This window comes from Narcine bancroftii, chromosome 1, assembly GCF_036971445.1.
Source record: "Narcine bancroftii isolate sNarBan1 chromosome 1, sNarBan1.hap1, whole genome shotgun sequence".
NCBI lineage: Eukaryota > Metazoa > Chordata > Chondrichthyes > Torpediniformes > Narcinidae > Narcine > Narcine bancroftii.
This window is the reverse complement of record NC_091469.1, coordinates 46,778,119-46,804,754: the sequence shown is the minus strand read 5'-3', so window position 1 is coordinate 46,804,754 and position 26,636 is coordinate 46,778,119. Positions and strand designations below refer to the sequence as shown.

General features: G+C 38.9%; 1 protein-coding gene across 2 annotated transcripts in view; it reads right to left on the bottom strand.

Annotated features, from left to right (window-relative positions):
• The window catches only part of fbxo10 (F-box protein 10), a 56,838-nt gene that overhangs the window by 17,070 nt on the left and 13,132 nt on the right, over positions 1 to 26,636 (bottom strand). Inside the window, exons 1-7 of one of the 2 annotated variants that reach the window (XM_069925802.1) lie at positions 25,146 to 25,162; positions 21,424 to 21,472; positions 20,355 to 21,215; positions 10,873 to 11,022; positions 10,205 to 10,341; positions 8,255 to 8,325; positions 5,965 to 6,117 (exon numbers count right to left, since the gene is read on the bottom strand). In XM_069925802.1, the coding sequence (XP_069781903.1) occupies positions 5,965 to 6,117; positions 8,255 to 8,325; positions 10,205 to 10,341; positions 10,873 to 11,022; positions 20,355 to 21,215; positions 21,424 to 21,426 (1,375 nt within the window). In that variant the 5' untranslated portion in view covers positions 21,427 to 21,472; positions 25,146 to 25,162. Of the gene's footprint in view, positions 1 to 5,964; positions 6,118 to 8,254; positions 8,326 to 10,204; positions 10,342 to 10,872; positions 11,023 to 20,354; positions 21,216 to 21,423; positions 21,473 to 25,145; positions 25,737 to 26,636 lie in introns of those variants that run through there. The other variant, XM_069925791.1, reaches the window with a different exon arrangement.

Below are 26,636 nucleotides of genomic sequence, written 5' to 3'. Positions count from 1 at the left end.
TCTGAACATTAAAAGTTGCAAAATTCAAAGTAGACATTTTTACTAACTACTAATATATTTACTCTATAAAATAATGCTCCCCTTTATAATTGTTCGAAAACAAAAAAAAACCACCCCTCAATAAACAAAATTTTTTTTAAAAACCCAAAAAATAGAAAAAAAACCACCCGAAGGTAGTAACACCCTAAAAATTTGGGTGTGGTAAACCCACTAGTGGTAGATGACAGTCAAAGCTTTCAGTCCCCAGCCAGATACATATTTATTATGTAATTAAGAACAATCAAAAATGCTAAATATATTCAACCCAATAATTCCAAGCTCAATGATTGTTCTGGATCTTCAATGTCAAGAAGACTTTGTGTCAACTCTTCTTTCCTTCTATTCTTTGCATTCTTACCATTCTTTCCATACCCATTCCCATTTAACCTCCTCTTAGGAGATGATAATGAAGACCGCCCATTTCTTCGCAATTCTGGAAATGAATTAGCAAAAACCAAGGCTTCGTGATCATTCTCAAAAAATTGAGATTGTAAGTTTCCGTAAAAATCCTTCAAAATTGCAAGATAACGAAAAGCAAACTTATCACCCTTTTGCCATAAGACATCTTTAGCTGAATTAAATTCCCATCGTCTTCTAATAACTTCTTGGCTCAAATCGGCATTAAAAAAAACACTATTATTTTGAACCATCAGCGGGGATTGACTCTGCCACGCTTTCTGTACCACCATTCGTAAAATAATTTCTCTATCTTGATATTTCACACAACGTATCAAGACCACCCTCAGTGTTTGTCCTGGAAGTGTTTTTTTCCTCAACGTTCTATGGGCCCGATCCAGTTCCAAACCTTCAGGAAAAAGCTCTGGGATCCAATGCTTAATATTTTTTATTGGATCAGAACCTTCAATATCCTCTGGAAGACCAACTATTTTCACATTATTTCTCTGGCTTTGATTTTCCAACGAATCAATCTTCTTCAATAAATCTTCTTTTAATCCCCCAATCTACAAAAGAACCTTCCATTTTTTCTCTATTGCATTCCACCTGATTTTGACATTCAGAAAAGGCTGTTTCAGTTTTAAAAAAATTATCTGTACAATATCAACAGATTTTATACATCTGTTACTATCACTCTCAACTACAGTCATTTCTTGTTTCATAGTTGACATTTCATCACACAAAATATTCATTTTTGTTTTCACCTCCATAAATCCTTGAGTCATTTGAGTTAACATTTGTTTTGACATATTATCCATTTGAGAAGCAATCCCTTCCAAAACAGTAAACATGGAGTCCAATCCAGATTCCATAGCCACTTTTTGAGGTCTACCTTCTTTAACTGCAGGCTTCTCCTCCTGGGAAAATTCCAATAAGGCAAGTTCCTCTTCTTCTTCAGTCACCATAAGTCCTTTGACTGTGTGGCTGCGGGTTTGGACACCCGACTCCGGTACCCCGACTTTGTCAGGGCGCTGGCGCTCGGGCTCCCCCACAGCCCACATTTTCTCCAAAAGGTCACAGACCCGGGATGCCCTGCGCATGCCCAGCAGAACTGCCGGATGCACAGGAGCATCCAACCGACACTACACTGCACGTCCCCGGGACTCCCAGCAATGTCGCGAACTCACGGGCCCCTTTGTCGGTCGGGCCACCCACATGCATGGCTTCACATGTACGCAGGTCGGCCATGACCAAATTCACCAGAGTGCTGGCGCTATCTTGCAACTGCAGGATCGGCGCCGAGGTCAAGCTTGAACGGGCAGGAGTCCTCTGACGCTTGGAGGCTCCCAGCCACGACTCCGTGGATTCAGCTGTACAGGTAGGCCTCAGATCATCAACACTTTTATATGGTAATTTCTTCTGAAGTTGAGTTTTAGATTTCTTCACATTAGTAGCCATGGTGGATCTCTGTTATTCACAAAACTGTAAATATTTTTAACCACATTTATACTTTTTTAAAATCGGGTATTTAATAATCCAGCTGGGGATTATTACCCCATCTTGCCACACCCCCCATGTTAGCAGAGATTGATCCCACTCACATTCCTGGCCATTCCCTACTACCATTTCATTGCATCAGCTGCCTTAATATTAACAGCAGGTAAACACAAGACAATTCCAGTCACCCTAGAGGTGGAATTTTAACCCTACCAATTCATTTCAGATTTAACAGCAACTTTTCAAGACACAGTTTGACAAAATGTGAAATTACACAAGAATTTTGATGGCATTAATAACACTGAATCATTCAGAGGGTCTATCAATATTAAGCACTAAAACAACTAAAGCAAGATCCCTGCTATCCGGAATTCAAGCATCCAGCAACCTCAAAAAACCGGCAAAAATAAAAATTGCAGAAAATAAATGAGTTAAATATATGAAATTTAAAATTGCTACACCTCACCATTCACGCAACATGCAGTCTTAAGCAACCAGAAAACTTGGTTATCCAGCATCTACCAATCCCCATAGGTGCCAGATATCAGAGGTTTTACGGTACCATAATGGGAAGACCAGAACTTCAACATGAAATCACCAACGGACATCAATAGAAGTCATTTTCAATGGTTGAAAATATTATCCAGAGGGCAAAATAAATGCAAATGCAAGGCCTGGTTATTTCATAAACCTGAAAGCAAAAAAAAAAAATCAAATGCAATCAAAAGGTTGTGCAATTCTGGTCAACCCATCACAAGAAAGAAGTGGAAACTTTGGAAGGGGTGCAGCAGAAATTTACTAGATGCTGCCTGGAATAGACTATATGAGCTAGAAGAAAAGATTGAACAAACTCATGTTGTTTTCTCTGAAGCATATGATTCCTGAATAATCAATGATCCAAAGAGATTGCCTTACTTTTCATGCACTATTAACTTTTTTTATATTTATGGTTGTAAGATAGTTTATAAAATGAATGTTTGCTCTATGATACTGCCACAAAACACCAAATTTCGTGACTTGTTCGTGACAATAAATTCTGATTAACTGGAGGCTGATAGAAGTTCATAAAATAATGAAAAGCTTTGATGGGATAGATATTTTTCCCGAGGGTAAAAATGCCCAATACTACAGGACATACATTAAAGGTGAGAGGGGGAAAGTTTAAAACAGATGTGTGGACAATTTCTTTTTTTACATACAAATGGAGTGGAGGAGCAACACCTCATATTCCGTCTGTGTGCTCTCCAAACAGCAGGCTGCCTGGGGAGGTGGTGGAAACAATTATGAAAGTAACATTTAGGAGGCTTTAGACAAATACATGAATATGAAGGGAATGGAAGAAGACGAGTCGTATCCAGGCAGAAAAAAAAATAATTTGCCATTGAGTTTAGCATAATCATTGTGGACCAAAGGGCCTATTTATGTGCTGTTCTGTTCCATTTTCAAAAATGTGCCAGCACAGAGGATCAAACAAAATTAAACATATAATTCAGGTATCTTCAGGTTTAATTTTCTATGATATGTTTTCACCACAAAAGCTTTGCTAATCACAGATTAATTTCCAACTCTAATATGCAAGAAGCTCATAATAGGACTCATTTTTTACAAAAAGACTTCCATTTCCAATGCAACTGTGAATCTTGAGCTAATCAAAATGGACTTGTTTATATTGTTGAAACTAATAACATTCATTGAACTTCATTATGTAAAAGCAGTATAATGCCAGAAGCTGATGTGATAAAATCATATGATTCTAGTTACCAAAGGACTGCTGCAGAACACAGATTCTACATTATTCATCTTTTCATTCTGAAAACCTGTCAGCACTAGTTCCATTTATAATTGTATATAATTATGTGTTTATAGACTACTAATGTGGCCACATATCTCAAGGCTCTTTATAACGGTCTTTTCTCCCTGGAACAGTGGAGGATGAGGGATGACTTGATAGAGATATACAAGATGATGAGAAACATTGATAATGTGGATGGCCAGAGGCTTTTATCCTAGGGCTGAAATGGCTAACATGAGGGGGCATAGCTTTAAGGGGCTTGGGAGTAAGTACAGGAGGGGTTGCACGAGGCAAGTTTTTCCACAGAGTGTGGTCAGTGCATGGAATTCACTGCCAGCAATGGTGGTGGAGGCAGGTACAACAGGATCTTTTTAGAGAAAAATGGAAGGTTATATAGTAGGAAAATTCTAGGCAGTTTGTAGATTAGGTTATGTCAGCACAACATTGTGAGCTGAAGGGCCTGTACTGTGCTGTAGATTTCTATATTCTAAGAGTGTTCACTAAAATGGAACATGATCTAATAAAAACAGCTGCTTTGCCATAAGAGGTGATATTTGGCAGATGTCCAATGCCTGGTTAGAGATCTCGATTTCAAGCAGCAGCTTAGAGAAAGGAGATAAAGGCTGAGGTAAAGAGCTTCGTAGTTTTGAGCCTTGATAAATTATTAATTGGATGGATCCTCTGAATTCAATAAATTTAAACAACTTGCAACCCAACCTGTGTAAACTTAGTTTAAGGCTTAATTGCACAGGTCACAAAAATTTAATGAGCTGGAACACTAAACCCCACAGCTCCTTACCCAGCAAGGTTGTTGGCTCTGTGGAGCAATCATGTACAAGCTGACACAGGCAAGGCTCCTCAACTCTTCCTCTGCTACATTGATAACTACATTGGTGCTGCCTCATGCACCATGATGAGCTCATCAATTATCCACTATGATGTTAACTTTCATCCTCACACTTGGTCCATCTCTGGCAACACTCTCCCCTTTCTCATTCTCTCAGTCTCCATCTCAGAGGACAAACTAGTTAGACATTTTCTACAAACCCACCAACTCCCACAATTACTTCGACTACATCTCTTCACACCCTGTTGCCTCTAAGGATTCTATTCCTTTTTCTCAAGTCCTCTGTCTCTGTTGCATCTGTTCCTGGAATTAGGTCTTCCATTCCAGATCCTCCAAGATCTCCTCCTCCTTCAAAAAACATGGCTTCCCCTCTACCACTATCAACAGAACTTACCCACATCTCCTCCATTTCTCCATCCAACAAGGACAGGATTCCCCTTGTCTTCACCTACCACCCTACCATCCTCTGCACCCATTACGTTTTCATCAGTAACTTCCATCACCTACAGCATGATCCCACCACAAGGTACATCTTCCTCTCCCCTTCCCTCATGCCTTCTACAGGGACCATTCCCTCCGTGAATCCATTGTTCACACATCCCTTCCCACTAATTGTCCCCACAGTACTTAATTCTGTGACTGCAGGAAGTGCTATACTTGCGCCCACACCTCCTCTCTCACCATCATTCAGGGCCCCAAAGAGTCCTTTCAAGTGAAGCAACACTTGTGAATCTGCAGGGTTCATCTACAGCTACCAATAGGTGCTCACATAGTGCCTTTCTCTACATTGGTGAGACGGGAACCAGAGTCGGAGATAGTTTCGCTGAACACCTTCGCTCTTTCTGCTGAGAAAGTGGAGATCTCCCAGTGGTCAACCATTTCAAATCCGGACCCAAATCCCACACTGACATGTCTGTCCATGGCCTTGTTCACTGCCAAAACAGATGTGTGAACAGATTAGGAGAACACCTACTGTCTGTTCACTCTCCAACCAGATGGCATTGAGAGAAACTTCTCTAGTTTCTGTTAGGCCCCTCCCCTGTCTCTTTCTCATCCTTCTATCTCCTCTCCTCCAGCTCTCTCCTTTCCTCTCCATTCAGAAATCTATCCCCTCTTCCTATCACCTCAGCTTTTTTCTCTGGTGTCCTCCCACCCATATCCACCTCCGACCTCTAAACTATAGGCCTGTGCTCCTCCCCCTGCCCACTAACCACCATATTATTCAGGAGCCTGTCTGCTTTTTGCTCATACCTTGATGATGGGCTCCGGCCTGAAATGTTTGTTATGCGTCTTTGTTTTCTACATAAAGAACACTGTGTGATTTGCCGAGTTTCTCCATTTTTCTGTGAACTACAATCACAGCGTCTGTAGACTTTCTTGTTTAACTCCTTACCATATATGTTGTTTCCTTCTATCAATCCTTTCCCTCGTTCACCAATGACAACGCCATCTGAATAACCATAGCAGATGAGATTGTTTCTCAGAATAGGATCACCGCCTCGTCGAATATCCGCACCTCCCCAATGATTCTCACGTATAATATTTTCTAAAATTTAAGTGAAATACCTATAATTACAATAACTACTAGATTAGTGAAAAGGTCAAATTTATTATCATTCAATTGCACAAAGACAACCTGACAAATCAACTTTCATCTGTCTTTAGTGCAAAACATGCAGACAAACAATACATATGTGGAAAATATAAAAGCAAATAAATAAATATTGTTTAGTGAATATTAGTCTCAGATGGTTACTGTGAGGAGAACAGAGACCAATCTGCAGAAAAAAACTAGCCTTTAAACAATAATCATCTTCAGTAGTTTGCTAATGGAAGGGTCAGGGTTTAACTGTTTACATCCATTTCTTGCAGTACTGGTTGAGACTTAGCATGAATTAGTATTGTATCAGCTTACTGAACAGCCCAGTACTAGGATAGTAAGCATGATGTATAGCAGCATGTACTATTTTGCACTGTCATTTAAACACCCATGCCCATCGCAGTAGATTTCTATAATCCTCACAGAATCTTCACTTCTCTGCTCCTTTCCTGAAGATTGTGACCATTTCAAGGGCATGCTACCAAGAGACCACAGGCATTCTCCAAGAATTCTCATAATCAAACCTTTTAATTGCAGACTTGAAAGACGATCTGCTTATCTCTGTGAACTCTTGCATCTCTTTTACTGCCAAGATTCTCACTATTTCCACTCTCCTAATTTTATTTGCTACATCATGAACAGCTTCAATTGCCTTCATGCTCGACCTCTGAAGTCTTTCCCTAAACACTTGAATTCTCTCCCATCAGTTAATGACACAGCTTCACTTTCAACATTACAATTCCATGTGCCTTCAGTGCTTTTCCAACCTTGTAAAATAATTTTTCTTCACTTTTGCTTTTTTTGCCATCATCTTCATTCTATATCCCTTTGTTCTTGACCCCTTCACAAATGGGAATAATTTCTTTCCATCTACTGTCTGTACCTTTTAATTTTTTCAAGTACATCCTTTCACAACCTTCTCGATTATAAACAGAACACTACTACTTACTCCAGTCTATCTTTTCAAGTCCCTCATTCGTAGAATTGTTCCATAATTTCCGCACCCTAATGCATGACAGCCAGTCATGCACCCTAATTTGGGATGACCCAGTGTTCATAAACGTTCACTAGAGTCCCTTGCTCCTGTATTTAATGCCTTTCTCTATATAAAGCAACATCCTTTTTATTTTAAAACGCCTCATCACTTTCAAGGAACAGTTCAGTTGTTAGCAGATTTCTCTGATCTTGCACGTGCATAACTGACTACATGGCCTCTTCTCGTGCTTCTTACTATTTCACATTTCTTGGCATTAAGCTTCACCTGTCACTTATTCCCCCACTATACCATTGCCTTAAAGTTATTTACCATTTTCCTCAGAGGTCCATAAGAAATAGGAACAAAAGTAGGCCATCCTGCCAGTTGAGCCTACTCCACCATTCAATGACGATTTGGCCATTCACCTGCCTTACCCCATATAACCTTAATTCCCTTACTATGCAAAAATATAACTCTGACTTAAATATATTTAATGAGGCAGCCTCGACAATTTCCTTGGGCAGAGAATTCCACAGATTCACTATTCTCTGGGAAAAGCAGTTCCTCTCAAACTCGGTCCTAAATCTATTCCTCTGAACCTTGAGGCTCTCTCAAACACCATCTGATGTCTCTCTCCTAGGCTGAGGTAAGTTTATTTGTAAATGGTCTTTGTTGATTGCCTTGGCACTAGAAAACTATGCTCTTTTCACTGAAGTAAAGCATCACAGCCAAGTCCCACCTTTCCCTCATTTATCCAGCAATATTTTAGGAAGGATGAACTTTTGAGGATTCTATTTTCGAACTTTGGTGGAAAATGTCTATCTTAATCATAAACAAATTCAAGAATGGAAACTGTCAAATGGAAGAAGCTGGGAAGCCTTGATGAATTTGACTTTTGAGACGTTTATGAACATTCAATGGGAATACAAATATAGTGCATAAATTAGATTTAGGAATGGAAATAACAGTAATATGCCATGTTAATAAAGAGCAGGAAGTAACTAATTCTTCACAGTGAAGATAACAAAATAAGCATTGCTTCAGGGTGCTTTATTTAAATATTTATGCCTGGTCAAAATGCCCAGTGTTTTGAAGCTCCATACTGACCTAATATTTGGCCTCTTCCATTTTCATTCACTGCAACACCTGCAGCAAGTCCTTGATAGATGTGATTTCCACTGTAATAAGAGCCAAGATCAACTGAATACATACAGGAAAAGCTATTTGCTTAGCGGAGATGAAAGAGGGGAATCTTCTATCTCACCTGCACTGGGGTCCAACCATAGACCCTTCTTCTTTAGACGTTTCTTCTCTGGACTGTCACCCTAAAGTTTACTAGTGTATTTCAAATACTCTGGGCAACTGACTGCACTAGTAAATGAAGAAACAAAGCTTCATTTATGTCACCTTTCTTAACCTCAGAATGGCTCGTAGACAATGAAGAACTTCAGTTCCAAACCCAACTTGCAGGAAATAGGGTACTGAACAAAGTTATCTGCTTAAATTGCCTGAATGCTAATGGCAATTATAGAACACAAAACAGTACAATATTGAAACAGGCTCTTGAGCCATGTCTGTGCTGAACATGATGTCCAAACTAAAACTGTTCCTTCTACCTGGTAGATATCCCTCCATCCCTTTCATGTGTCCATCTAGAAACCTCTTAAATGTTACTATTGTATCTGCTTTCACCACTATTTCTGGCAGCCTATTCTAGGCATCCACCACTCTGTGTAAAATATTTGCCCCACACATCTCCTTTAAACTTCCTCCTCCCCCCACCTCACCTTAAGTGCATGTCCTCTTGTATGTGACACTTTGCCCTAGGGTAATGATTCTGACTGTTCATCATATCATTACCTCTCACAACTCTATAGATCTTTATCAGATCTCCCTTATTATGGGGCTACCAGAATTGCACACAGTACTCCAAATGTGGCCTAACCAAAGTTTTATATAGTTACAACTTGACTTCCCTACTTTTATACTCAATAGCCCACTCAATGAAGCCAAGCATATCATACGCCTTTTTTACCAATCCATTTACTTACATGGTCACTTTCAATGAGCTATGGACCTGTACCTCCAGGTCCCTCTGCACATCAATGCTTTTAAGAGCCCTGCCACTGGATGTATAGAGTTGACCTCTCAGAGTGCAACACGTCCAGATTAAAATCCATCTGTCATTTCTCTATTTGTAACTGATCTACATAATGTTGTATTCTTTGATAGCCCTCTGACAGACACTGTCCACAGCTCCACCAATCTTACTAACCTACCTTCCTCTTTTTCATCCAAGCCACTTATATACATTGCAAACAACAAAGCTTCGAACATTAATCCCTGTGGAAAACCACTGGTCATAGGCCTCCAGTTAAAATAATATCCTTCCACCACTACTCTCATTCTTCTATTGTATCCAAACTATCAACTCACCATGATCCCATGCATCTGCACCTTCTGAATTATCATCTCTGCTTCAACTTTCCTTAAGGATATCTTTACAACTGAGAATTCTTGGTTATCACAGGCCATGCAACCATAGTTAAATAACTTTAGTTTTGTTTTATTAGCTCAAATAGCAATTGAATATAAATACTTAGTATCTAGGTTAAAACTTAGCTTGGGAATATTCCATTGTTTCTTTTCAAAAAGAGAAAGCAATGCTTTAAAACATATTTCAGCAGAATTCCGTAAAATGGGTGACATCAAGGTTCCCAGACTTTGCTGCAGGTCTAAATTAACCGACACTTGAAGAATAGTGAAAAAGAAAATAAGAACACAACCTGTGTGGATTACATTTAACTATTCATGATATACCGAGAGGAGAGTTAATTCAATTTGGGATCTGCTGGTTCAGTAATTATTCACAAGAAAAATGTAGCTTTGCCTATTTGTACTCCAGGACCCAATCGACAAGATAACATTTTACAATGACTCCAGACAATGTATGTACCTGTAACACTTGGTCACATACCCTAGAAGTCACAGCAATGTCTCAGAGATGAGGATCAAAATGAAAGGATCTGTAAGAGAGGCACATTATTGAACACTCACCTTACAACTGGGTTTCCATTATATAAAATGTAGATCCCAGCTTCTTTATTTCCATAGATACGATTACTGCGAATGATGCCTTTTCCATTCCCAAGCACAACAATCCCTGACCGATGACCACTATGTATCTGGTTGCACTTGAGAACAAATCAAAAAGGAGGGAAAAACAGCAGAAGTTAGTCACATTGCTTGAATATTATCACTTCTACCACACTGGTGTTCCTTCCAAAACTATGTTTTTTGTCCAATGCAACATAAATCTGATGAGACTCTCTAAAAGCACATTCATGAATATTCACCAAAAGTCCTGCTATCACAATGAGTACAGAGCAGATTTCGGACACATATCAAACAGGGAATAATGGTTCTACCCAGAGCATGCATGGACATCCAAAGCAAGCAAATGTTTTTCAAATCAGTGGTGAAAGAGTACTAATAGGTGCACTGAAGACTATTGCAAGTCTCTATCCAGTAATTCTTCCAAAGGTCATGTGATATAGAATTGTATTTGCCTGCAATTAAACTCCATCGAAAATCATAAAATGACAATAAAAACATTCTTGCACATTAAGATAAAGTAATTTTTGTTCAAAATCAAACACTATTAAAATTGTTTTTTCAAAAAAAATAATGGAGCAAAGAGCTACATAAAATCAAGGGTTAATTACCAATATCAAAGGATTGGCTCCCTTCCGGATATCAATGCCAGCCTCTGAATTGGAATGGATGTTGTTGTCCGCGATTAGACCTCCTGCCTCCAGTCGTAAAAAGATTCCTGATGCTTTGCACTGACTGATTTCATTTTTTATCATTATAATCTGAAGGTGAAAAGCAAATTATTAGTTCATCACCAATCCAAGCATATTTGATTTTTTTTATATTTTACTGAAGTGGCAAGGTCGCAGGCCCTTCTGGTTCATGAAACCTCTGCTGTCCAATTATCCTACCAACCTCGTATGTTTTGGAGGGTGGAAAGAAACAGGAGCACCCAGAGAAAACCCACGCAGGTCAGGGGAGAACACAGACAGTGCTGGATTCAAACATGGGTCACTGGCGTTGTAATAGTGTTGCACTAACCATTATGCTCACCATGCAGCCCCACAAGAGTTAATGTGTTAACAAGCAATTAGCTGCACTCTGTATTCATTGATTAATTTTGTAAACTGCAACAAAATTGGTCAGGCTTGGTTAAATGAAAATCCTTACAGCTGAGTGAGAAGACTGGTTTTTATTGTTAGTGCTTTAAACACATATTCCAGTGTGTTACTATGTTGCACTATATGAAGTGTCATCTTTTATGTACAATGTCAAACCAAGGCTTCCCTTCCAAAACTATCTCCAGTCTTACAATCCTAAGAGAACTTGATTCTCCTACTCCAACATCCAAAACTCTTCCTATTCAACTCTGGCAGCTAGACCTTCAAATGTCATCTTTTAAGCTCTCAAAATTTCCTTCCTACAATCTCAATAAAATTCTCTTCCTCTAAAACCCCCCCTCAAAGCCACCTCTTTGCCAAGACACCATCATTTTTTTTGGCTCAGTGATAACTTTTATCTGAAACTTTTATCTGATTATGTTCCCTCAAACACTGGAAATATTTGGTCAGTAAAGTGCTCTTCCCACTCAGATTTGCTGAAAACCTTTCTGCTTCAGTATTCATGACTTTCACCATTGCCCCTTCATTACATCATTCCCATAAACATGAAACACAAAAAGATGTTTGCTGATAGAACTGGTCAGAGCTCCCAAAAGCAAGGAAAATATCTTGAGAATTAAGAAAATATATATAAAAGAACAAAAGAATTTTCACACCAGTTGCAAAGAATCCCTCCGTAAACAGGATTATGGACATTTATTTTCTATACTGAATATAATTTTCTTTGTAACTACAGCTATGTCATTGCATCCTAAGAATCACCATCAGTGAACAGTAAAACTGTGTTTTAATTCACAGTAGTAATGACTTAGATGTGGAGCAAAAATGTTCAAATTTTGCAGGTGATATAAAACTTCAAGGCAGATGGCAAGAAGATTGTAATAAAGGTTATCAAAAATCTAGGAGGTGAGACTGCAGAATGATTATCGGAAATTAAAAATATTTTGCAGCAAGAACTGGAAATCTGGAATAAAAAAGATGGAAAACCAATTATCTGAACTTATTGAACTATGCGGAGACTGGCAGGATATGAAATTCAGTAGATAGAAGCTAAACAAAATGCAACACAGATTAACGTGAGGTGATTGCTTTCAAGAAAAAGCAGAGAAAATGCATACAAACCAAAGGGGAATTTGAGGTCAATTATGCACAAATATTTGGAGACAGGACTTGCTAAAGAAGGAGTTAATGGAATGCAAGATTTTCTGAGCATAAAAGGCCCAATGTATTGTAATTTTTAAAAAGCACTTCGGTGATCTCCAGCCTGATTCTAGTTCTGCTTTGAAATTATATGTGTAATTGTTGTTTAAATGTGATGTGGATTTCTCCATCTATCACCCTTCAAGCAGTTATAGACCCACTACTCTCTGGTGAAAACATTTTCTCATCTATTAATCCTTCTATCACTTAATTTAAATCTATGACCCCTACTTTGACAGCCCTATAAAGAATGACAGGCCTTGTTTACTCTCATCTTGGTCTCGTGCATTTCTGTTGCATTTGTTCCAGAAGTTAAAAAAAGCTCCAGCTTTCTTACAGCTGCAAGTTTCCAGTGCTGGCAATATCTTCATGTTGTTTCTGCACTCTCTTCACTATTCCTGTTCCTGGTAAGAGTCTGCGCATATATGCTCCAAACCTCTTGTGTTCCTCCAGAACACTTAATATACTCCAATTTATTGCATATAACCTCTAGCTACTATGTATCTCTCCAAATACATCATCTCACACTTCTCTGGTTTCAATTCCATTTGCAATTTTTCTACATTACCACTTTCATAACTTTCTCCTTCAGTATTAGGGTTTTTTTTAAATTTTTCACACTGTGAATCTTATCAATCAAAATACATACAAAAATTTCCTTCTTAAATATACACAGTGGCACTTTCTCCCCTTTTATCCCCCTTACATTCCCTCTCCCCTTCCCAGCCCCCTCCAAACCCATTAAACGTTCAACATATACAATATAATAAAACCATTAAACAATGTCATCACACAATAAAAATAAACAAGAAAATTGTGTCATCTACTTTAACACACTGGATCAAGTCATTTTGTCTTCTTATCATTCTATCATTTTAGAGGGTGGAGGTCGGCGGTAGGCCCTCTCTGTTGTGTTACATGTACGGTTCCCAAATTTGTTCAAATAATGTGATTTTATTTTTTAATTTAAATGTTATTTTTTCCAATGGAATACGTTTATTCATTTCCATGTACCATTGCTGTACTCTCAGGCTTTCTTCTGATTTCCAAGTTGACATTATACAATTTTTTGCTACAGCTAAGGCTATCATAACAAATCTTTTTTGCGCTTCGTCCAGTTTGAGGCCTAATTCTTTACTTCTTATATTACTTAGAAGAAAGATCTCTGGATTTTTTGGTATGTTGCTTTTTGTGATTTTATTTAATACCTGATTTAGATCTTCCCAAAACTTTTTCACTTTCTCACATGCCCAAATTGCATGTACTGTTGTTCCCATTTCCTTCTTACAGCGAAAACATCTATCTGATAATGTTGGATCCCATTTTTTAAAACTTTTGGGGCGTGATATATAACCTGTGTATCCTATTATACTGTATCATGCATAACCTTGTGTTTATTATATTCTTCATAGTTCCAGAGCACAACTTTTCCTACATTTCATTTTTTATCTTTGTTTAAATCTTTTTCCCACTTTTGTTTGGGTTTATAGCTTATTTCATCATTTTCCTTCTCTTGCAGCTTGATGTACATGTTCGTTATAAATCTTTTTATTATCATTGTTTCTGTAATCACATATTCAAAGCTACTTCCTTCTGGTAATCTCAGTCTGTTTCCCAATTTATCCTTTAAACAGGCTTTCAGTTGATGGTATGCAAACATTGTACCATGAATTATTCCATATTTGTACTTCATTTGTTCAAATGTTAACAAATTATTTCCCAAAAAACAATTTTCTATTCTTTTAATTCCTTTTCTCTCCCATTCTCTAAAGGAAAGGTTATCTATTGTGAGCTTTTATATCGGATCAGCTTTTCGTCCCACTTAAAAAGTATATGATCCAGTACCTTCTCCCCTATTTTATCTAGCTCTATCTTAGTCCAATCTGGTTTTTCCCTTGTCTGATAAAAATCTGATAAATACCTTAATTGTGCTGCTCTCTAATAATTTTTAAAGTTTGGAAACTGCAAACCACCTTGGTTGTACATCTCTGTTAATTTATCTAACGCTATCCTGGGTTTTCCCCCCTTTCCATAAAAACTTCCTTATTATTCTCTTTCATTCATTAAAGAATTTCTCTGTTAAGGGAATTGGTAACGATTGAAATAAGTATTGTATCCTTGGGAAGACATTCATTTTAATGCAATTTACCCTCCCTATCAACATTAGTGGTAATTCTTTCCAATGTTCTAAGTCTTCCTCCAATTTCTTTATTGGTGGCTTAAATTATTATCTAATCTAATACCTAGGTATCGGATTGCTTGTGTTTTCCATTTAAATGGTGATTCTTTTTTAAATTCTGTATAATCCGCATTACTCATTGGCATCATTTCACTTTTATTTGCATTGATCTTGTACCCCGATATTTCTCCATATTACTTCAATTTCTTATGTAGTTCTTTTATTGATATTTCTGGTTCTATTAAGTATGCTATGATGTCATCTGCAAATAAACTGATTTTAAACTGCTTCTCCTTTATTTTTATCCCTTTTATTTTATTTTCTGTTCTTATCAGTTCTGCCAATGGTTCTATTACTAAAGCGAACAGTGAGGGAGATAGTGGACATCCCTGCCAAGTTGACCTACTTAATTTAAATTGGTTCGATACATATCCATTTACTGTTACCTTCGCCAATGGTCCATTATATAATGCTTTAATCCAATTAATATATTTTTCTGGTAGATTGAACCTCTGTAGTACTTTAAATAAATAATTCCATTCTACCCTGTCAAAGGCTTTTTCTGTGTCTAAAGCTACAGCCACTGCTGGCTTCTTTTTCCTTGTACTGCATGAATTAGATTAATAAATTTACAGACATTATGCGCTGTTCATCTTTTCTTAATAAATCCAGTTTGATCTTGTTTTACTATTTTTGGTACACAGTCGACCAATCTGTTTGCTAATAATTTTGCTATTATCTTATAATCTGAATTAAGTAGAGATATTGGTCTATATGATACTGGTGTTAGTGGATCCTTACCCTGTCTTTGGTATTACTGTAATTATTGCTGTTTTACATGAATCTGGCAAGTTTTGTGTTTCTTCTGTCTGGTTCATTACTTCCAGGAGAGGAAGAATTAATAACTCTTTAAATGTTTTGTAGAATTCTATTGGGATTCCATTCTCTCCAGGTGTTTTATTGCTCGGAAGCTTTTTTAATATATCCTGTACTTCCTCTATTTCAAATGATTTCATCAGTTTGTTTTGCTCGTCTTCTTGCAATTTCGGCAGTTCGATTTTAGCTAAAAAATCTTCTATTTTATCATTTTTCCCCTCGTTCTCAGTTTGGAATAATTGTTCATAAAATTCCTTAAAGTTCTCATTAATCTCCATTGGATTATATGTAACTCATTTGTCCTTTTTCCTTGATGCCAATACAGTTCTTTTAGCTTGTTCTGTTTTAAGTTGCCAGGCTAATACTTTGTGTGTTTTTTCTCCTAGCTCATAATACTTTTGCTTTATTTTCATTATGCTCTTCTCCACCTTATACGTTTGTAATGTTTCGTATTTTATTTTTTTGTCTGTCAATTCTCTTCTTTTTGTTATATCGTCCCTTGTTGCTAGTTCTTTTTCTGTACTTACTATCTCCTTTTCCAACTGTTCTATTTCCCAATTGTAGTCCTTTTTCATCTTAGTTACATAACTTATTATCTGCCCTCTAATGAAGGCTTTCATTGCATCCCATAATATAAATTTGTCTTTCACTGATTCCGTATTTATTTCAAAGTATATTTTAATTTGGCGTTCAATAAATTCTCTAAATTCCTGTCTTTTAAGTAGCATGGAGTTTAATCTCCATCTCTATGTTCTTGGTGGGATGTCCTCCAGTTCTACTGCTAATAATAGAGGTGAGTGATCAGATAGCAATCTAGCTTTATATTCAGTTTTCCTAACTCTCCCTTGAATATGGGCCAACAACAAAAACATATCAATCCTTGAGAATGTTTTATGCCTACTCGAATAATATGAGTATTCCTTCTCCCTTGGGTGCTGCCTCCTCCATATATCCATAAGTTTCATTTCCTGCATTGATTTAACCATAAATTTGGCCACTTTATTCTTTTTGCTAGTCTTTTGTCCAGTTTTATCCAACATTGGATCCAAAGTAAGGTTAAAATCCCCTCCTATCAATATATCTACAATCTTCAAAAAAATATCTTGCATAAACTTTTGATCCTCTTCATTAGGTGCATATATATTGATCAAGTTCCAGAATTCTGAATATATCTGACACTTTATCATTACATAGTTCTCTGCTGGATCTATTATTTCCTCCTCTATTTTGATTGGTACATTTTTATTTATTAATATAGCTACACCTCTAGCTTTTGAATTATATAATGCTGCCGCTACGTGCCCTTCCCAGTCTCTCCTTAATTTATTATGTTCTACTTCAGTTAGATGCGTTTCCTGCACAAATGCTATGTCTATATTTTCTTTTTTCAGGAAATTTAATAGCCTTTTTTGTTTAATTTGGTTATGTATTCTATTAATATTTATAGTTATATAGTTCAACATGGCCATCTCATATCCTGTTTACACCTCATTTCCGCTTCCTCACCACCACCCTTTTCATCTCAGTTTTCCCTGTTTGAACTCAATGACAACACTTTTAAAACATAAAATAGTTCAACAATTCCCACATCTAATATTCCCTTAACCCCAAATGTCCCCCCTTCTCTGAGTTACCCCTTATCCCTTACGAATTTCGCAGTGATAGTCATTCTCTTCCACCCAACCCCCTCCAGAAAAGACTTTTTTTTATCCCTTGCCCTCTCCAGTATATTTTCTCTTGTCATATATCTCAGAAATTTTACTAAAACAGATCTTGGTTTTTGCTGTGTTCTGGTTTCGGACCTAGTGTTCTGTGTGCCCTTTCTATTTCCATTCCTTCCTGTATTTCTGTCATTCCCAGGACCTTTGGGATCCATTCTTTCATAAATTCTTTCATATTTGTCCCTTCTTCATCTTCCTTTAGGCCCACTATCTTTATGTTGTTTCGCCTACTATAGTTTTCCATCATATCAATGTTCTGAGCTAACAGCTCTTATGACTCTTTAACTTTTTGTCACTGACTTCCAATTTTCTTAAGTCATTCACTTCCATTTCGACAGCCGTTTCTCATTCTTCCATTTTCTAATCTTTTCCCTATTTCTGTCATGACCAGCTCTATTCTACTCACTTTTTCTTCTGTACTTTTCATTTTTCTTTTCATTTCACTAAATTCTAATGTCAACCATTCTTTTAATGTTCTCATTTGTTCTTGAAATTTTTTAAAATCTATATATTGTCCATCTTTTTTACCTTCTATTCCTCTGTGCAGAGCTTGGTCTTCTTCTTCCTCTTCTGTGTCTGCACCTGTGTTTGTGTCTTCTACTTCTCTTCCTTGTATCTGTGTCTCTTCTGACTTTCTTGTTGAGCTGCTTGCTTCACTTTGCTGGGCATCTTCTTGCATGGCTTCTTGCTGTTGGTCCTCTTCTTCTGGGCTAGTCATCTGTTGGGCCTCCTGTTGCTGTTCTTTCCTATCACTCCCTTTCCTGTCGCTTTCCTTTTCTTCCAGCTGAGAAACCTGATGTCGGGCATCCCTCAGCTGGTTGTGCAGTGTTTGCTCGCTCCTCAGCTGGGCCCCCCTCCCGTCGGTGTTCTCTTTTTCTTTAATAAGCACACTGCACATGCGCGACTCCTCGCGCATGCGCAGTTACGTGGTTTTGTTTGGCTCAGAGAGCCATTTTTGCAGTCCAGCGGTCCGGAGGTCACGACTCTGCGGGGTCGTCACCAACCATGGAGAACGGGCTCTCTTCTCCATGATGACTCCCTGTTTCTTCATGCAGGTAAGGCCTTCTCCTTTCTCTTCCGGCATCTTTTCTTCTTTTTTCCCTGTTGTTTTTACTTTTTCCTTCTTGGGTGCCATTTTATTTCTTTTCTCTACAACTTTATCTTTTATTTGTTGTGTTTAGTGTTTCTTGAACTTTGTATTTTCTTCACTTTATTTCTTCTTTTCTGGAGAGGGCTGGTATTCTCCTACCGGCCACTACTCCATCACGTGACTCCTTAGTATTAGGGTTAGGGCCAGGGTTAACCCAAACCCTCAGCATTAACCTGTGCCCTTTAGAAAAGCTGAAAATCAAGCAGATGTCTGAATAAAAAGGTGGGGGAGAAAGGGGAGGAATACAGCCAAGAGATGGACACAGTGGGAGGGCAGAAGAAGATGAGAGAGGTGATAAGGGGAGAGGACAGAGGGCCAAGACAGATAACTATTGGATGGGATGCGGAATTGAAGTAGTTGGCCACTGGCAGGTCCTTGCTGTTGTATTGGATAAAGCGAAGGTGCTCAACAAAGTGATCTCCGAGTCTGTGTCCAGTCTCCCTGATACTCCCTGCATCGGAAGTAGTGGATGTAGTAAATGATCCCTACAGATTCTCACAAGTGAAGTGTTGCTTCACTGTGGTGAGGGAGGTGCAGCGAGTGGAGCACTTCTTGCAACTACCCTGGATTGCTCAAGAGACTCATTTGATCCCAATTGCCTCTCCCCCTTATTAAACCTTCAATATCCTTAATCATAAATCTTTGTATTTATCCTTCCAACTTGCTGACCGTGAACTTTATACATAGGTGGTTATTCCCTGAGTAACCCCCTATGTGAATTACAACTAGATCCTTTTTAAAAAAAATAAAGAAAAATATAAAATTTACATGTTTACAGGTGAAAGTCGGGCCTATCTATGGAAAATAACATCTCTCGTGAGAGCTTGGCAGCGGTGGCCAACTTCTCACGAGAGCTGGCCTTGGTAATGTATGTATGTGTGTATTTGACGAACGATAATACAGATACAGTGCAATTCCGACAAATGTCCATTTTGAGATATGGTTGGTCGGCCAGAACAGAACCCAGACTCAAGTTGAGGAGTACCTGTAATTCTCTCTTTTAAAAACTCCCACTTGACAGAAGTTGTTTTAGTGTAAGTACTTACTACAAGTCTATTTGTACCAAGACACTAGTAGGAGTATCTTTATATTGCCTCAAAAAAATTCTCTTGGTGCACTTAGCAAATTCTTCCCCTTTTAAGTCCCTTGCACCAAAGTAATCCCATTCAATATTGGGAAAATTTAAATCCCTCATGACTATAGCCCTATTGCTCTTGCTCATTACCTTACCACAGAACTTGAACCCCTCATGCCCAAAAAACTCAATTAAATCCCTTTGGTACATTCTCCAGGGTTTTATAAAAAAAACCTGGCATAATTTTCTAGTTTTTGTACTCTGCTCCACGAATAACAATTTTTTAAATAAAAATTTTGCCTACCACCCGCAAAGATTGAAATTAGTCTATTCAATTTATAGTTTCCTATTTTTCCTTCAAAAATCTATACCAGGGTGCATTTTACTTCTCCATAATGCTCCCATTTTTGTGTCATTAGCACAGATCGCTAGTTATCATGACCTTATGTTAATCTTCCCTGTGTCTGGGCTCATCCGGCAAAGGTAGCTTCATCTCATCATCCCTATCAGTCTCTTCTCTTGGATCTCTACTAAATAATGAATCTTGCCTACTCCCCGACAGAAACGCATACATCTTTCTGTCAACGCTATTTACAAACACTTACTGATCTGCAGACAAGACTAGCTATTTCTACCATTTCCCAGTATAGCTTTAAAAATTCAAAATCCTAATTGAAAGGGACAAAATCTATCAAAAGACGTCAGACCAAGACATCAAGCCATGCTGTTAAATGATCAAATGTTAATACATGGATTGAAGAACTGGAGGATCCATGAAACCTTCAGTTATACCTTGGCATTCTGGATGCCCCGTACAGCGTAGCTGAGGTTTCTGAAGATGTTGCATTCCAGTCTAGCTTGTCCTTGACTACAAATAAATACGCCACCCTTTCCATCCCGAAAAAGGCACTTTCGGATTAAACAGCCCTGCAGGGTGCTGGCAAGAATCTGAGCTTCTTTATCCTTTTGCAATTCTTTCTGCAGAGTTTTCAACTCCAAGTCCATTCGTAGAAGATCAATTCCTTTCTTCTGAAGTCGAAGCGGATTAGTCCTTGACAGCAAGCGACTCAGGCCATGGGACTGGTAAGAAAGTTTATACACGGATTGCTCATCTTCTTCATTCTCACTACTTGCGCTCATTTCACTGTCACTGTAATCAGTGTCCAAGGTTACTGCTTCCCTTTCGCAAGGCCTCTTTTTCAGATCACATCCTTGTCTGCTGATATGACCATCTTTTGTATAGGACATCTGGAAGTTTGGAGTAGAGTCGGAGGTCTGCCGTGATCCAGTCACATTCTCATTTGACTCAAATGTTCCAAAGTTGCTCGGTGAACTCTGACTGTAATTTCTGGTGTTGCAAGTAGTTGAATGAGCTTGGCCTAGTGAATTTAAAAGCGATCTGGATTTGGCAGCCACCGCCAAGTGCTTGCAGGCCCAATTTCTGTCAGACAAGCCAGGCCCTGCCACACTCACTGATGTACTCTCACTCCCAATAAACTCCGAGTTTTCAATTATGCTGAGGGCTACATTGTGGAAATTGATGCTGGACTGGCTGAAAGTACAAAACTTCACCTGGCAGGTCCCAGGTGCATGGATATGCAGCTGCCCATTCTCTACATTGCAGTTGTCAAGCTGGATATGCCCGGAAAATGTCTGTTAATTAAAGAATGACAAGGTCAGTCAGTGTATCCCTCTCAAACCCTGCACATGAAATTATGTTACTTTTCTCAGGATGGGGCATCATAGGGCAACAATTACTGTCTATTTCTGGCTGTCCTGAATCACACCAAGAAATTATTATTTTTATTCGTGGTACTTCAATTCACCACAGCTGCTAAGCCAATAAATCCAGGGTACATACCATCAGAGTATCAGCTATACGTCATAATTTCCCCACTTGTAGCAGAGAGCTGTGTGTGACAGAAACATTAGGAACATTTAGTTCATTTCCCAATTACATGACCATTCTGTAAAATTTTTAACATCTACCTGTATTTCATTTTGACAGGATGACTGCATTCTCCCAATTTGGAGTCATTCTCACATTTTGAAACTTGGTGTTATTCCCAAATCTGCAATTTTTACAGTTGCAAGAGGATGCCAGAAAGTGCAGTGATTGACTCAAGTTTCTAACTGCCCCACCCTATTCCACCATCTAAAAAGTTTCATCAATATTCAAGGCCCCTCATCTTTTGGATCAGAATTGCATGTTAAACCAAGCCAAAGGCTTTAATAAGTCCATATAAACTACATCCTACTGCACAGCCCTCATCCATACACCTTGTACATACCTCCTCAAAAAAATTCAGATTGTCAAAGGCAGATCTTGATTGATCTAAGCCATGATGGCTATCTCTAATTAGTCCCTGCCTTTCCAGGTGATCATAGTCCTGTTCCCTCAGAGTTTTTCCGTTAATTTCCCTTCTACTGATGTTCAGCTCATGGGGGTCTGTAATTGCTAGACTTTTCCTTGCTGCACTTCTTCAAGAGGGATGCATTTCCAGTCATCCAGTCACCTATGGCTGGAGAAAAGTTAAAAATCTAAGCCAGAGCCCCATCAATCTCTTCCCTTGCCTCCCAAAGCAGCCTGGGATAAATCTCACCTGGCCTGGGGAATTATCATTCTTTACACTCACAGCATCATTGAATTCCTTTATATTTATGAGGAATTTCACCTTCCCATTCATGGAATCCTCCATATAAAAATTCTGTTTCCTTTGATTAAAAAGTATCTATGTCAAAACTTAGATTTGGGAAATAGGCCCCTCAGCCCACCTTGCACATGCTGACCAAAATTTCCCATCCACACAAGTCCCTCATGCTTATGTTTGGCTCATATCCCTCTAAATCCATCCTATCAACGTTACTGCCCAAAATGCAATAATAAAACATCTTCAGATGTACCTTAATCCTATCTGCCAGTGATTATTTTGTGAACTCTCTCTGCCTTCCTAATTTGTTTAATAGGAACCTTCCTACATTTTTTATACTCTTGACAAATCTCTCGAATCTTTCATTCACTATACCTGCCATATTCATCCTTTTTCTATCTCATTATCCAATTATTCATATCCCTCAACATCCAAGATTCCTTGTACTTGTTACCCTTGGCTTTCAACATGTCCTCACTAAATGCTTTCCACCGGGAGGATGTCGACTTACTTACAAATAGTTGCTCCCAGATCACATATTTCTTGATCCATCTCCATCCTTCTCCACAATCACTTTAAAATACTGTATACAAAATAATGGTCATTATCTCCACTGACACTCTCTCTACCTGTTGCCCAAGACAAGCTCCAATAAATGTTCCTTTCCTCATTAGTCTGTCTCCATACTGTCAAAAAGCTCTCCTGGTCACAGCCCAAAAATTCTATCCCCTCAAAGCTTTTTATGCCAAGACAAGCTCAGTTAATAGCTGGGAAAGTGAAATCCCCTAATACACGTGCTATTGTTACATCTGCTCCTCTTTCTCTTGTTGACTGCTAGGTGGTCTGTAATAATCCAAGTAAAGTGATGACACTTTATTTGTTCCTAATCTCTACCATATGCCCTAATTGAGGAGCCTTTTAGAGTATCCTCCCTCAAACTGAGGTAATGTATTTTTGACAAAGAGTGCAAAACAACCTCTTCTTTTATATCCCATCTTCTGAATCCCAAATTCTGAAGCTCAGGATACTGAGTAGCCTATCCCTGCCCGTCTTTCAACAGTATTTCAGTGATGGAAACAAAATCATAATCTATCTGTTAATTAAAGCCTTGAATTGATCTACCTACCAGTTAGACTACATGCATTAAAATATATGCAATTTAGCTCTGCCTATTTGACTTACTGCTTTTCTCACTTCTCAATGATTGTACGTCCGTATCAGAACACAATACATAAAGGTGCTGGGGAAAAAAAAATGCAGGTTACATAGCATCCATAGGAAGTAAAAGTTAACCAACATTTCGAGCCTGAAAACTTCCTGTCTGAGCATCTATTCTAAGTCCACCCTGCCAATTCAGTTTAACAGCAACAACACCAGTAAACCTCCCTGCTCTAATGTTGGTTCCATTCTGGTTTACATTTTGGTGGACTGGCTGTCACTTAGAAACAAAAAGTTGAAGTGAATGGGGCCTTTTTGAGGCAGGGGATTTAAATAGTGGAGAGCCCAGAAATTGGTACTTAGCCCTCATTGCTTACTATTGTTGACTAGTTGGACTGTTAGTAAAACGAGCTTTCTCACTGTAAACAACACAATAATTTTAAATTTATATTAATGATCTGGAGAAAAAATATATGGCCAAAGTTTACTGATGATATGAAAATAGGCAGAAGGGCATGTTATATTGTGGACATTGTGATTCTGATACAAGATTGAGAGAGCCTTGAGTGATTGAGTGAAAAACTGGAAAAAGGAGTACAGGTTCATGCATTTCACTCTGAGGAATAAAGCAACAAGTTATCATCAAAACAGAGAGGGAATGCAAGCAAATAAAGTTCAGAGGCATCTAGATGTTCTCGTGCATGAATCACAAAATGTTAGCAGGCAAGTCCAACAAGTAGTCAAGAAGACAAACAGTATGTTGTCTTTTATTGCAATGGGGTTGGGGATTAACTATCAACCATTCCCTTAAATAGTAAAAAAATATTGTATTTAAAAGCTGTAGTTGCTGGAAATATTAAATAAAATATAAAAAGCTGGGAATACTCAGTTAGTCAGAATGTATGTGCAGGTAGAGAAACAGAACAAATGTTTTTAGTTCAAGACCCTTTGTCTTCTCCAAAAATATTGGCAGTTTCTTGTCCCACAGATTCAACCTGACCTACTGTGTATTTATAGGGGTTTCTGCTTTTAGTATGAATAAAAGACCCCTTATTCCCCCCCCCAAAAACAAAACATTTACTAGGAATTGGACATGTTATTGTTTTTAGTAGCCTTTCACACCGAGTTACAACCCAACCCAAACTGACAGGGCAAATATTTTGTCTGCTAATTGAAAAGATCATTGCAAATTGAGATGCTCATCTCCATACAATTCCCAATAGGAAAAGCTGCCCTGATAAAACTGGTATTTTTAGTAACAACACAGGATGGTTGATATAGGGAATGATATTGCTGGTCGACAGTTAAAAGAATCCAAATCATTGATGCAGATGTCTGAAACAGAAAGCATTTCATTTCCCAAAAAGTAAGGTCCCAAACTTGGCTGAGCATAAAAGTTAAAAAGCAAAGATGCATTTCTTTGTAAAGTTTGACTAATCAACAGGAGTGAACTGTATTACATTACAGTGCCACAATTCATTCCATAGTTAATTTATTTTTAAGTCACAATTTTATGAGGCGGAAGGTTCTCTATAAAAATGCTTGCATAATCCACAATACACCAAACATACAGCTCATCTGAGGCACTTCACGCAGGTCACCTCAAGAAGAGCTGATGCTATGGAACTATGTTTTACGAAGTTCTCTTGGGATTTTTCCTCACCTCTTGTCTAGATCAATTCCGTTAATATTGTGTGGTGCAACTAAGAGCAAATGGAAAATTTTCATCTGGAATTTCAAACACTCCTTCAGAAATCTTAGAATAAATGCTCACCTTGTACACAACTGGTGTGAACCACGCAGGCATAAGGACCAAATTACACAGCCGTGCTGTTGGACAGTGTTGGTCAAAACTTACAAGGAGTGCCACATCCCCTAACTTTCCAAGTCCAATTATTTCTACAGGGACTTTTAAAATCACCTCATTCTGTTCTTCATATACACCAGGGCAAACAAAAATCTTATCATACATGTTGGCAACAGCTAAGGCACTCCTGAGGTTTAGATGTTCGCTTGCTGGGCCAACGAATATGGTTTTTCTATCCTTCTTCCGCCGAAATAAATGCAAGCAGTTTGAGGATTCAACATCCTGGGCATTTTTGGTCCAAATTTTAGAGGCTAAATGGTGCTGTCTAAAAGCCTCCTGCCAAGAGTGTGGTTCAACATCTGGTTGATTTGGCCAATTTGGGTGTTTGCATTCATTGCATCCAAGACACAGTTGCCTCCATCGAGTATTATCCAGGCTTATAATCAGTTCACGCCAAGCTCTGCACACCACACAGCAACGCCCCAGATCTGGGAGAGGCAAGTATGCAAGGATCAGACGCCACAGCTCCAATGGGAGACCACTGATCTCCATAGTCACCTGTGAATTGAAGAAATAAGGCAAATATTAAAATTTAAGAAGAAGGAAACGGGTTGGTAAGAATGCTGCCTGTATCCTCAGAATACAATGTCTATAACCTTCCAAGAAGTGCAGTCAAATATTTTATAGTTGCACGATGCGACTACCAGAACATATTAGCTAACATACAAATTAAGGGCAGGGATAGGCCAGTCAGTTCCTCAATTAATAGGATCATGGTTTATTTCAGTGGTTCGCAAAGTTTTTTGGACTGCCGCCCCTTGGCCTCCAGGCCGCATCCCGGGCGCTCCCCCATACAGCGATGCTGGGAGGGGAAGAGTTAAGGACGGTGGTGCTCAGAGGGGAGGGATTCAGGTGGCAGCAAGGGGAGGGGATGGGTTCAGGGCGGTGACAAGGGGAGTGGGCAGGTTTGTGTTGGCGCCAAGGGGGGGGGGGGGGTTCAAGGTGCCGCTGAAGTGGGGGGGTCATGGTGGTGTCAGTACAAAATGGCGGCCACCAAGACCATCTCTTGCGAGAACGCCTTGTCCCCATTTGTTTTGCCACCTTGAGTCTGGTCAGAAAATTACTGCACTGGCTTCTTCTTTAAACTTTGCAGCAGACTGAGTAATAATAAGGTTGAAGGTTCAGAACACCCTTTTCCCTCTCCGCCGCCCCCTTGGATCTTTCCGCCGCCCCCTTGGATCTTTCCGCCGCCCCCTTGGATCTTTCCGCCGCCCCCTTGGATCTTTCCGCCGCCCCCTTGGATCTTTCCGCCGCCCCCTTGGATCTTTCCGCCGCCCCCTTGGATCTTTCCGCCGCCCCCTTGGATCTTTCCGCCGCCCCCTTGGATCTTTCCGCCGCCCCCTTGGATCTTTCCGCCGCCCCCTTGGATCTTTCCGCCGCCCCCTTGGATCTTTCCGC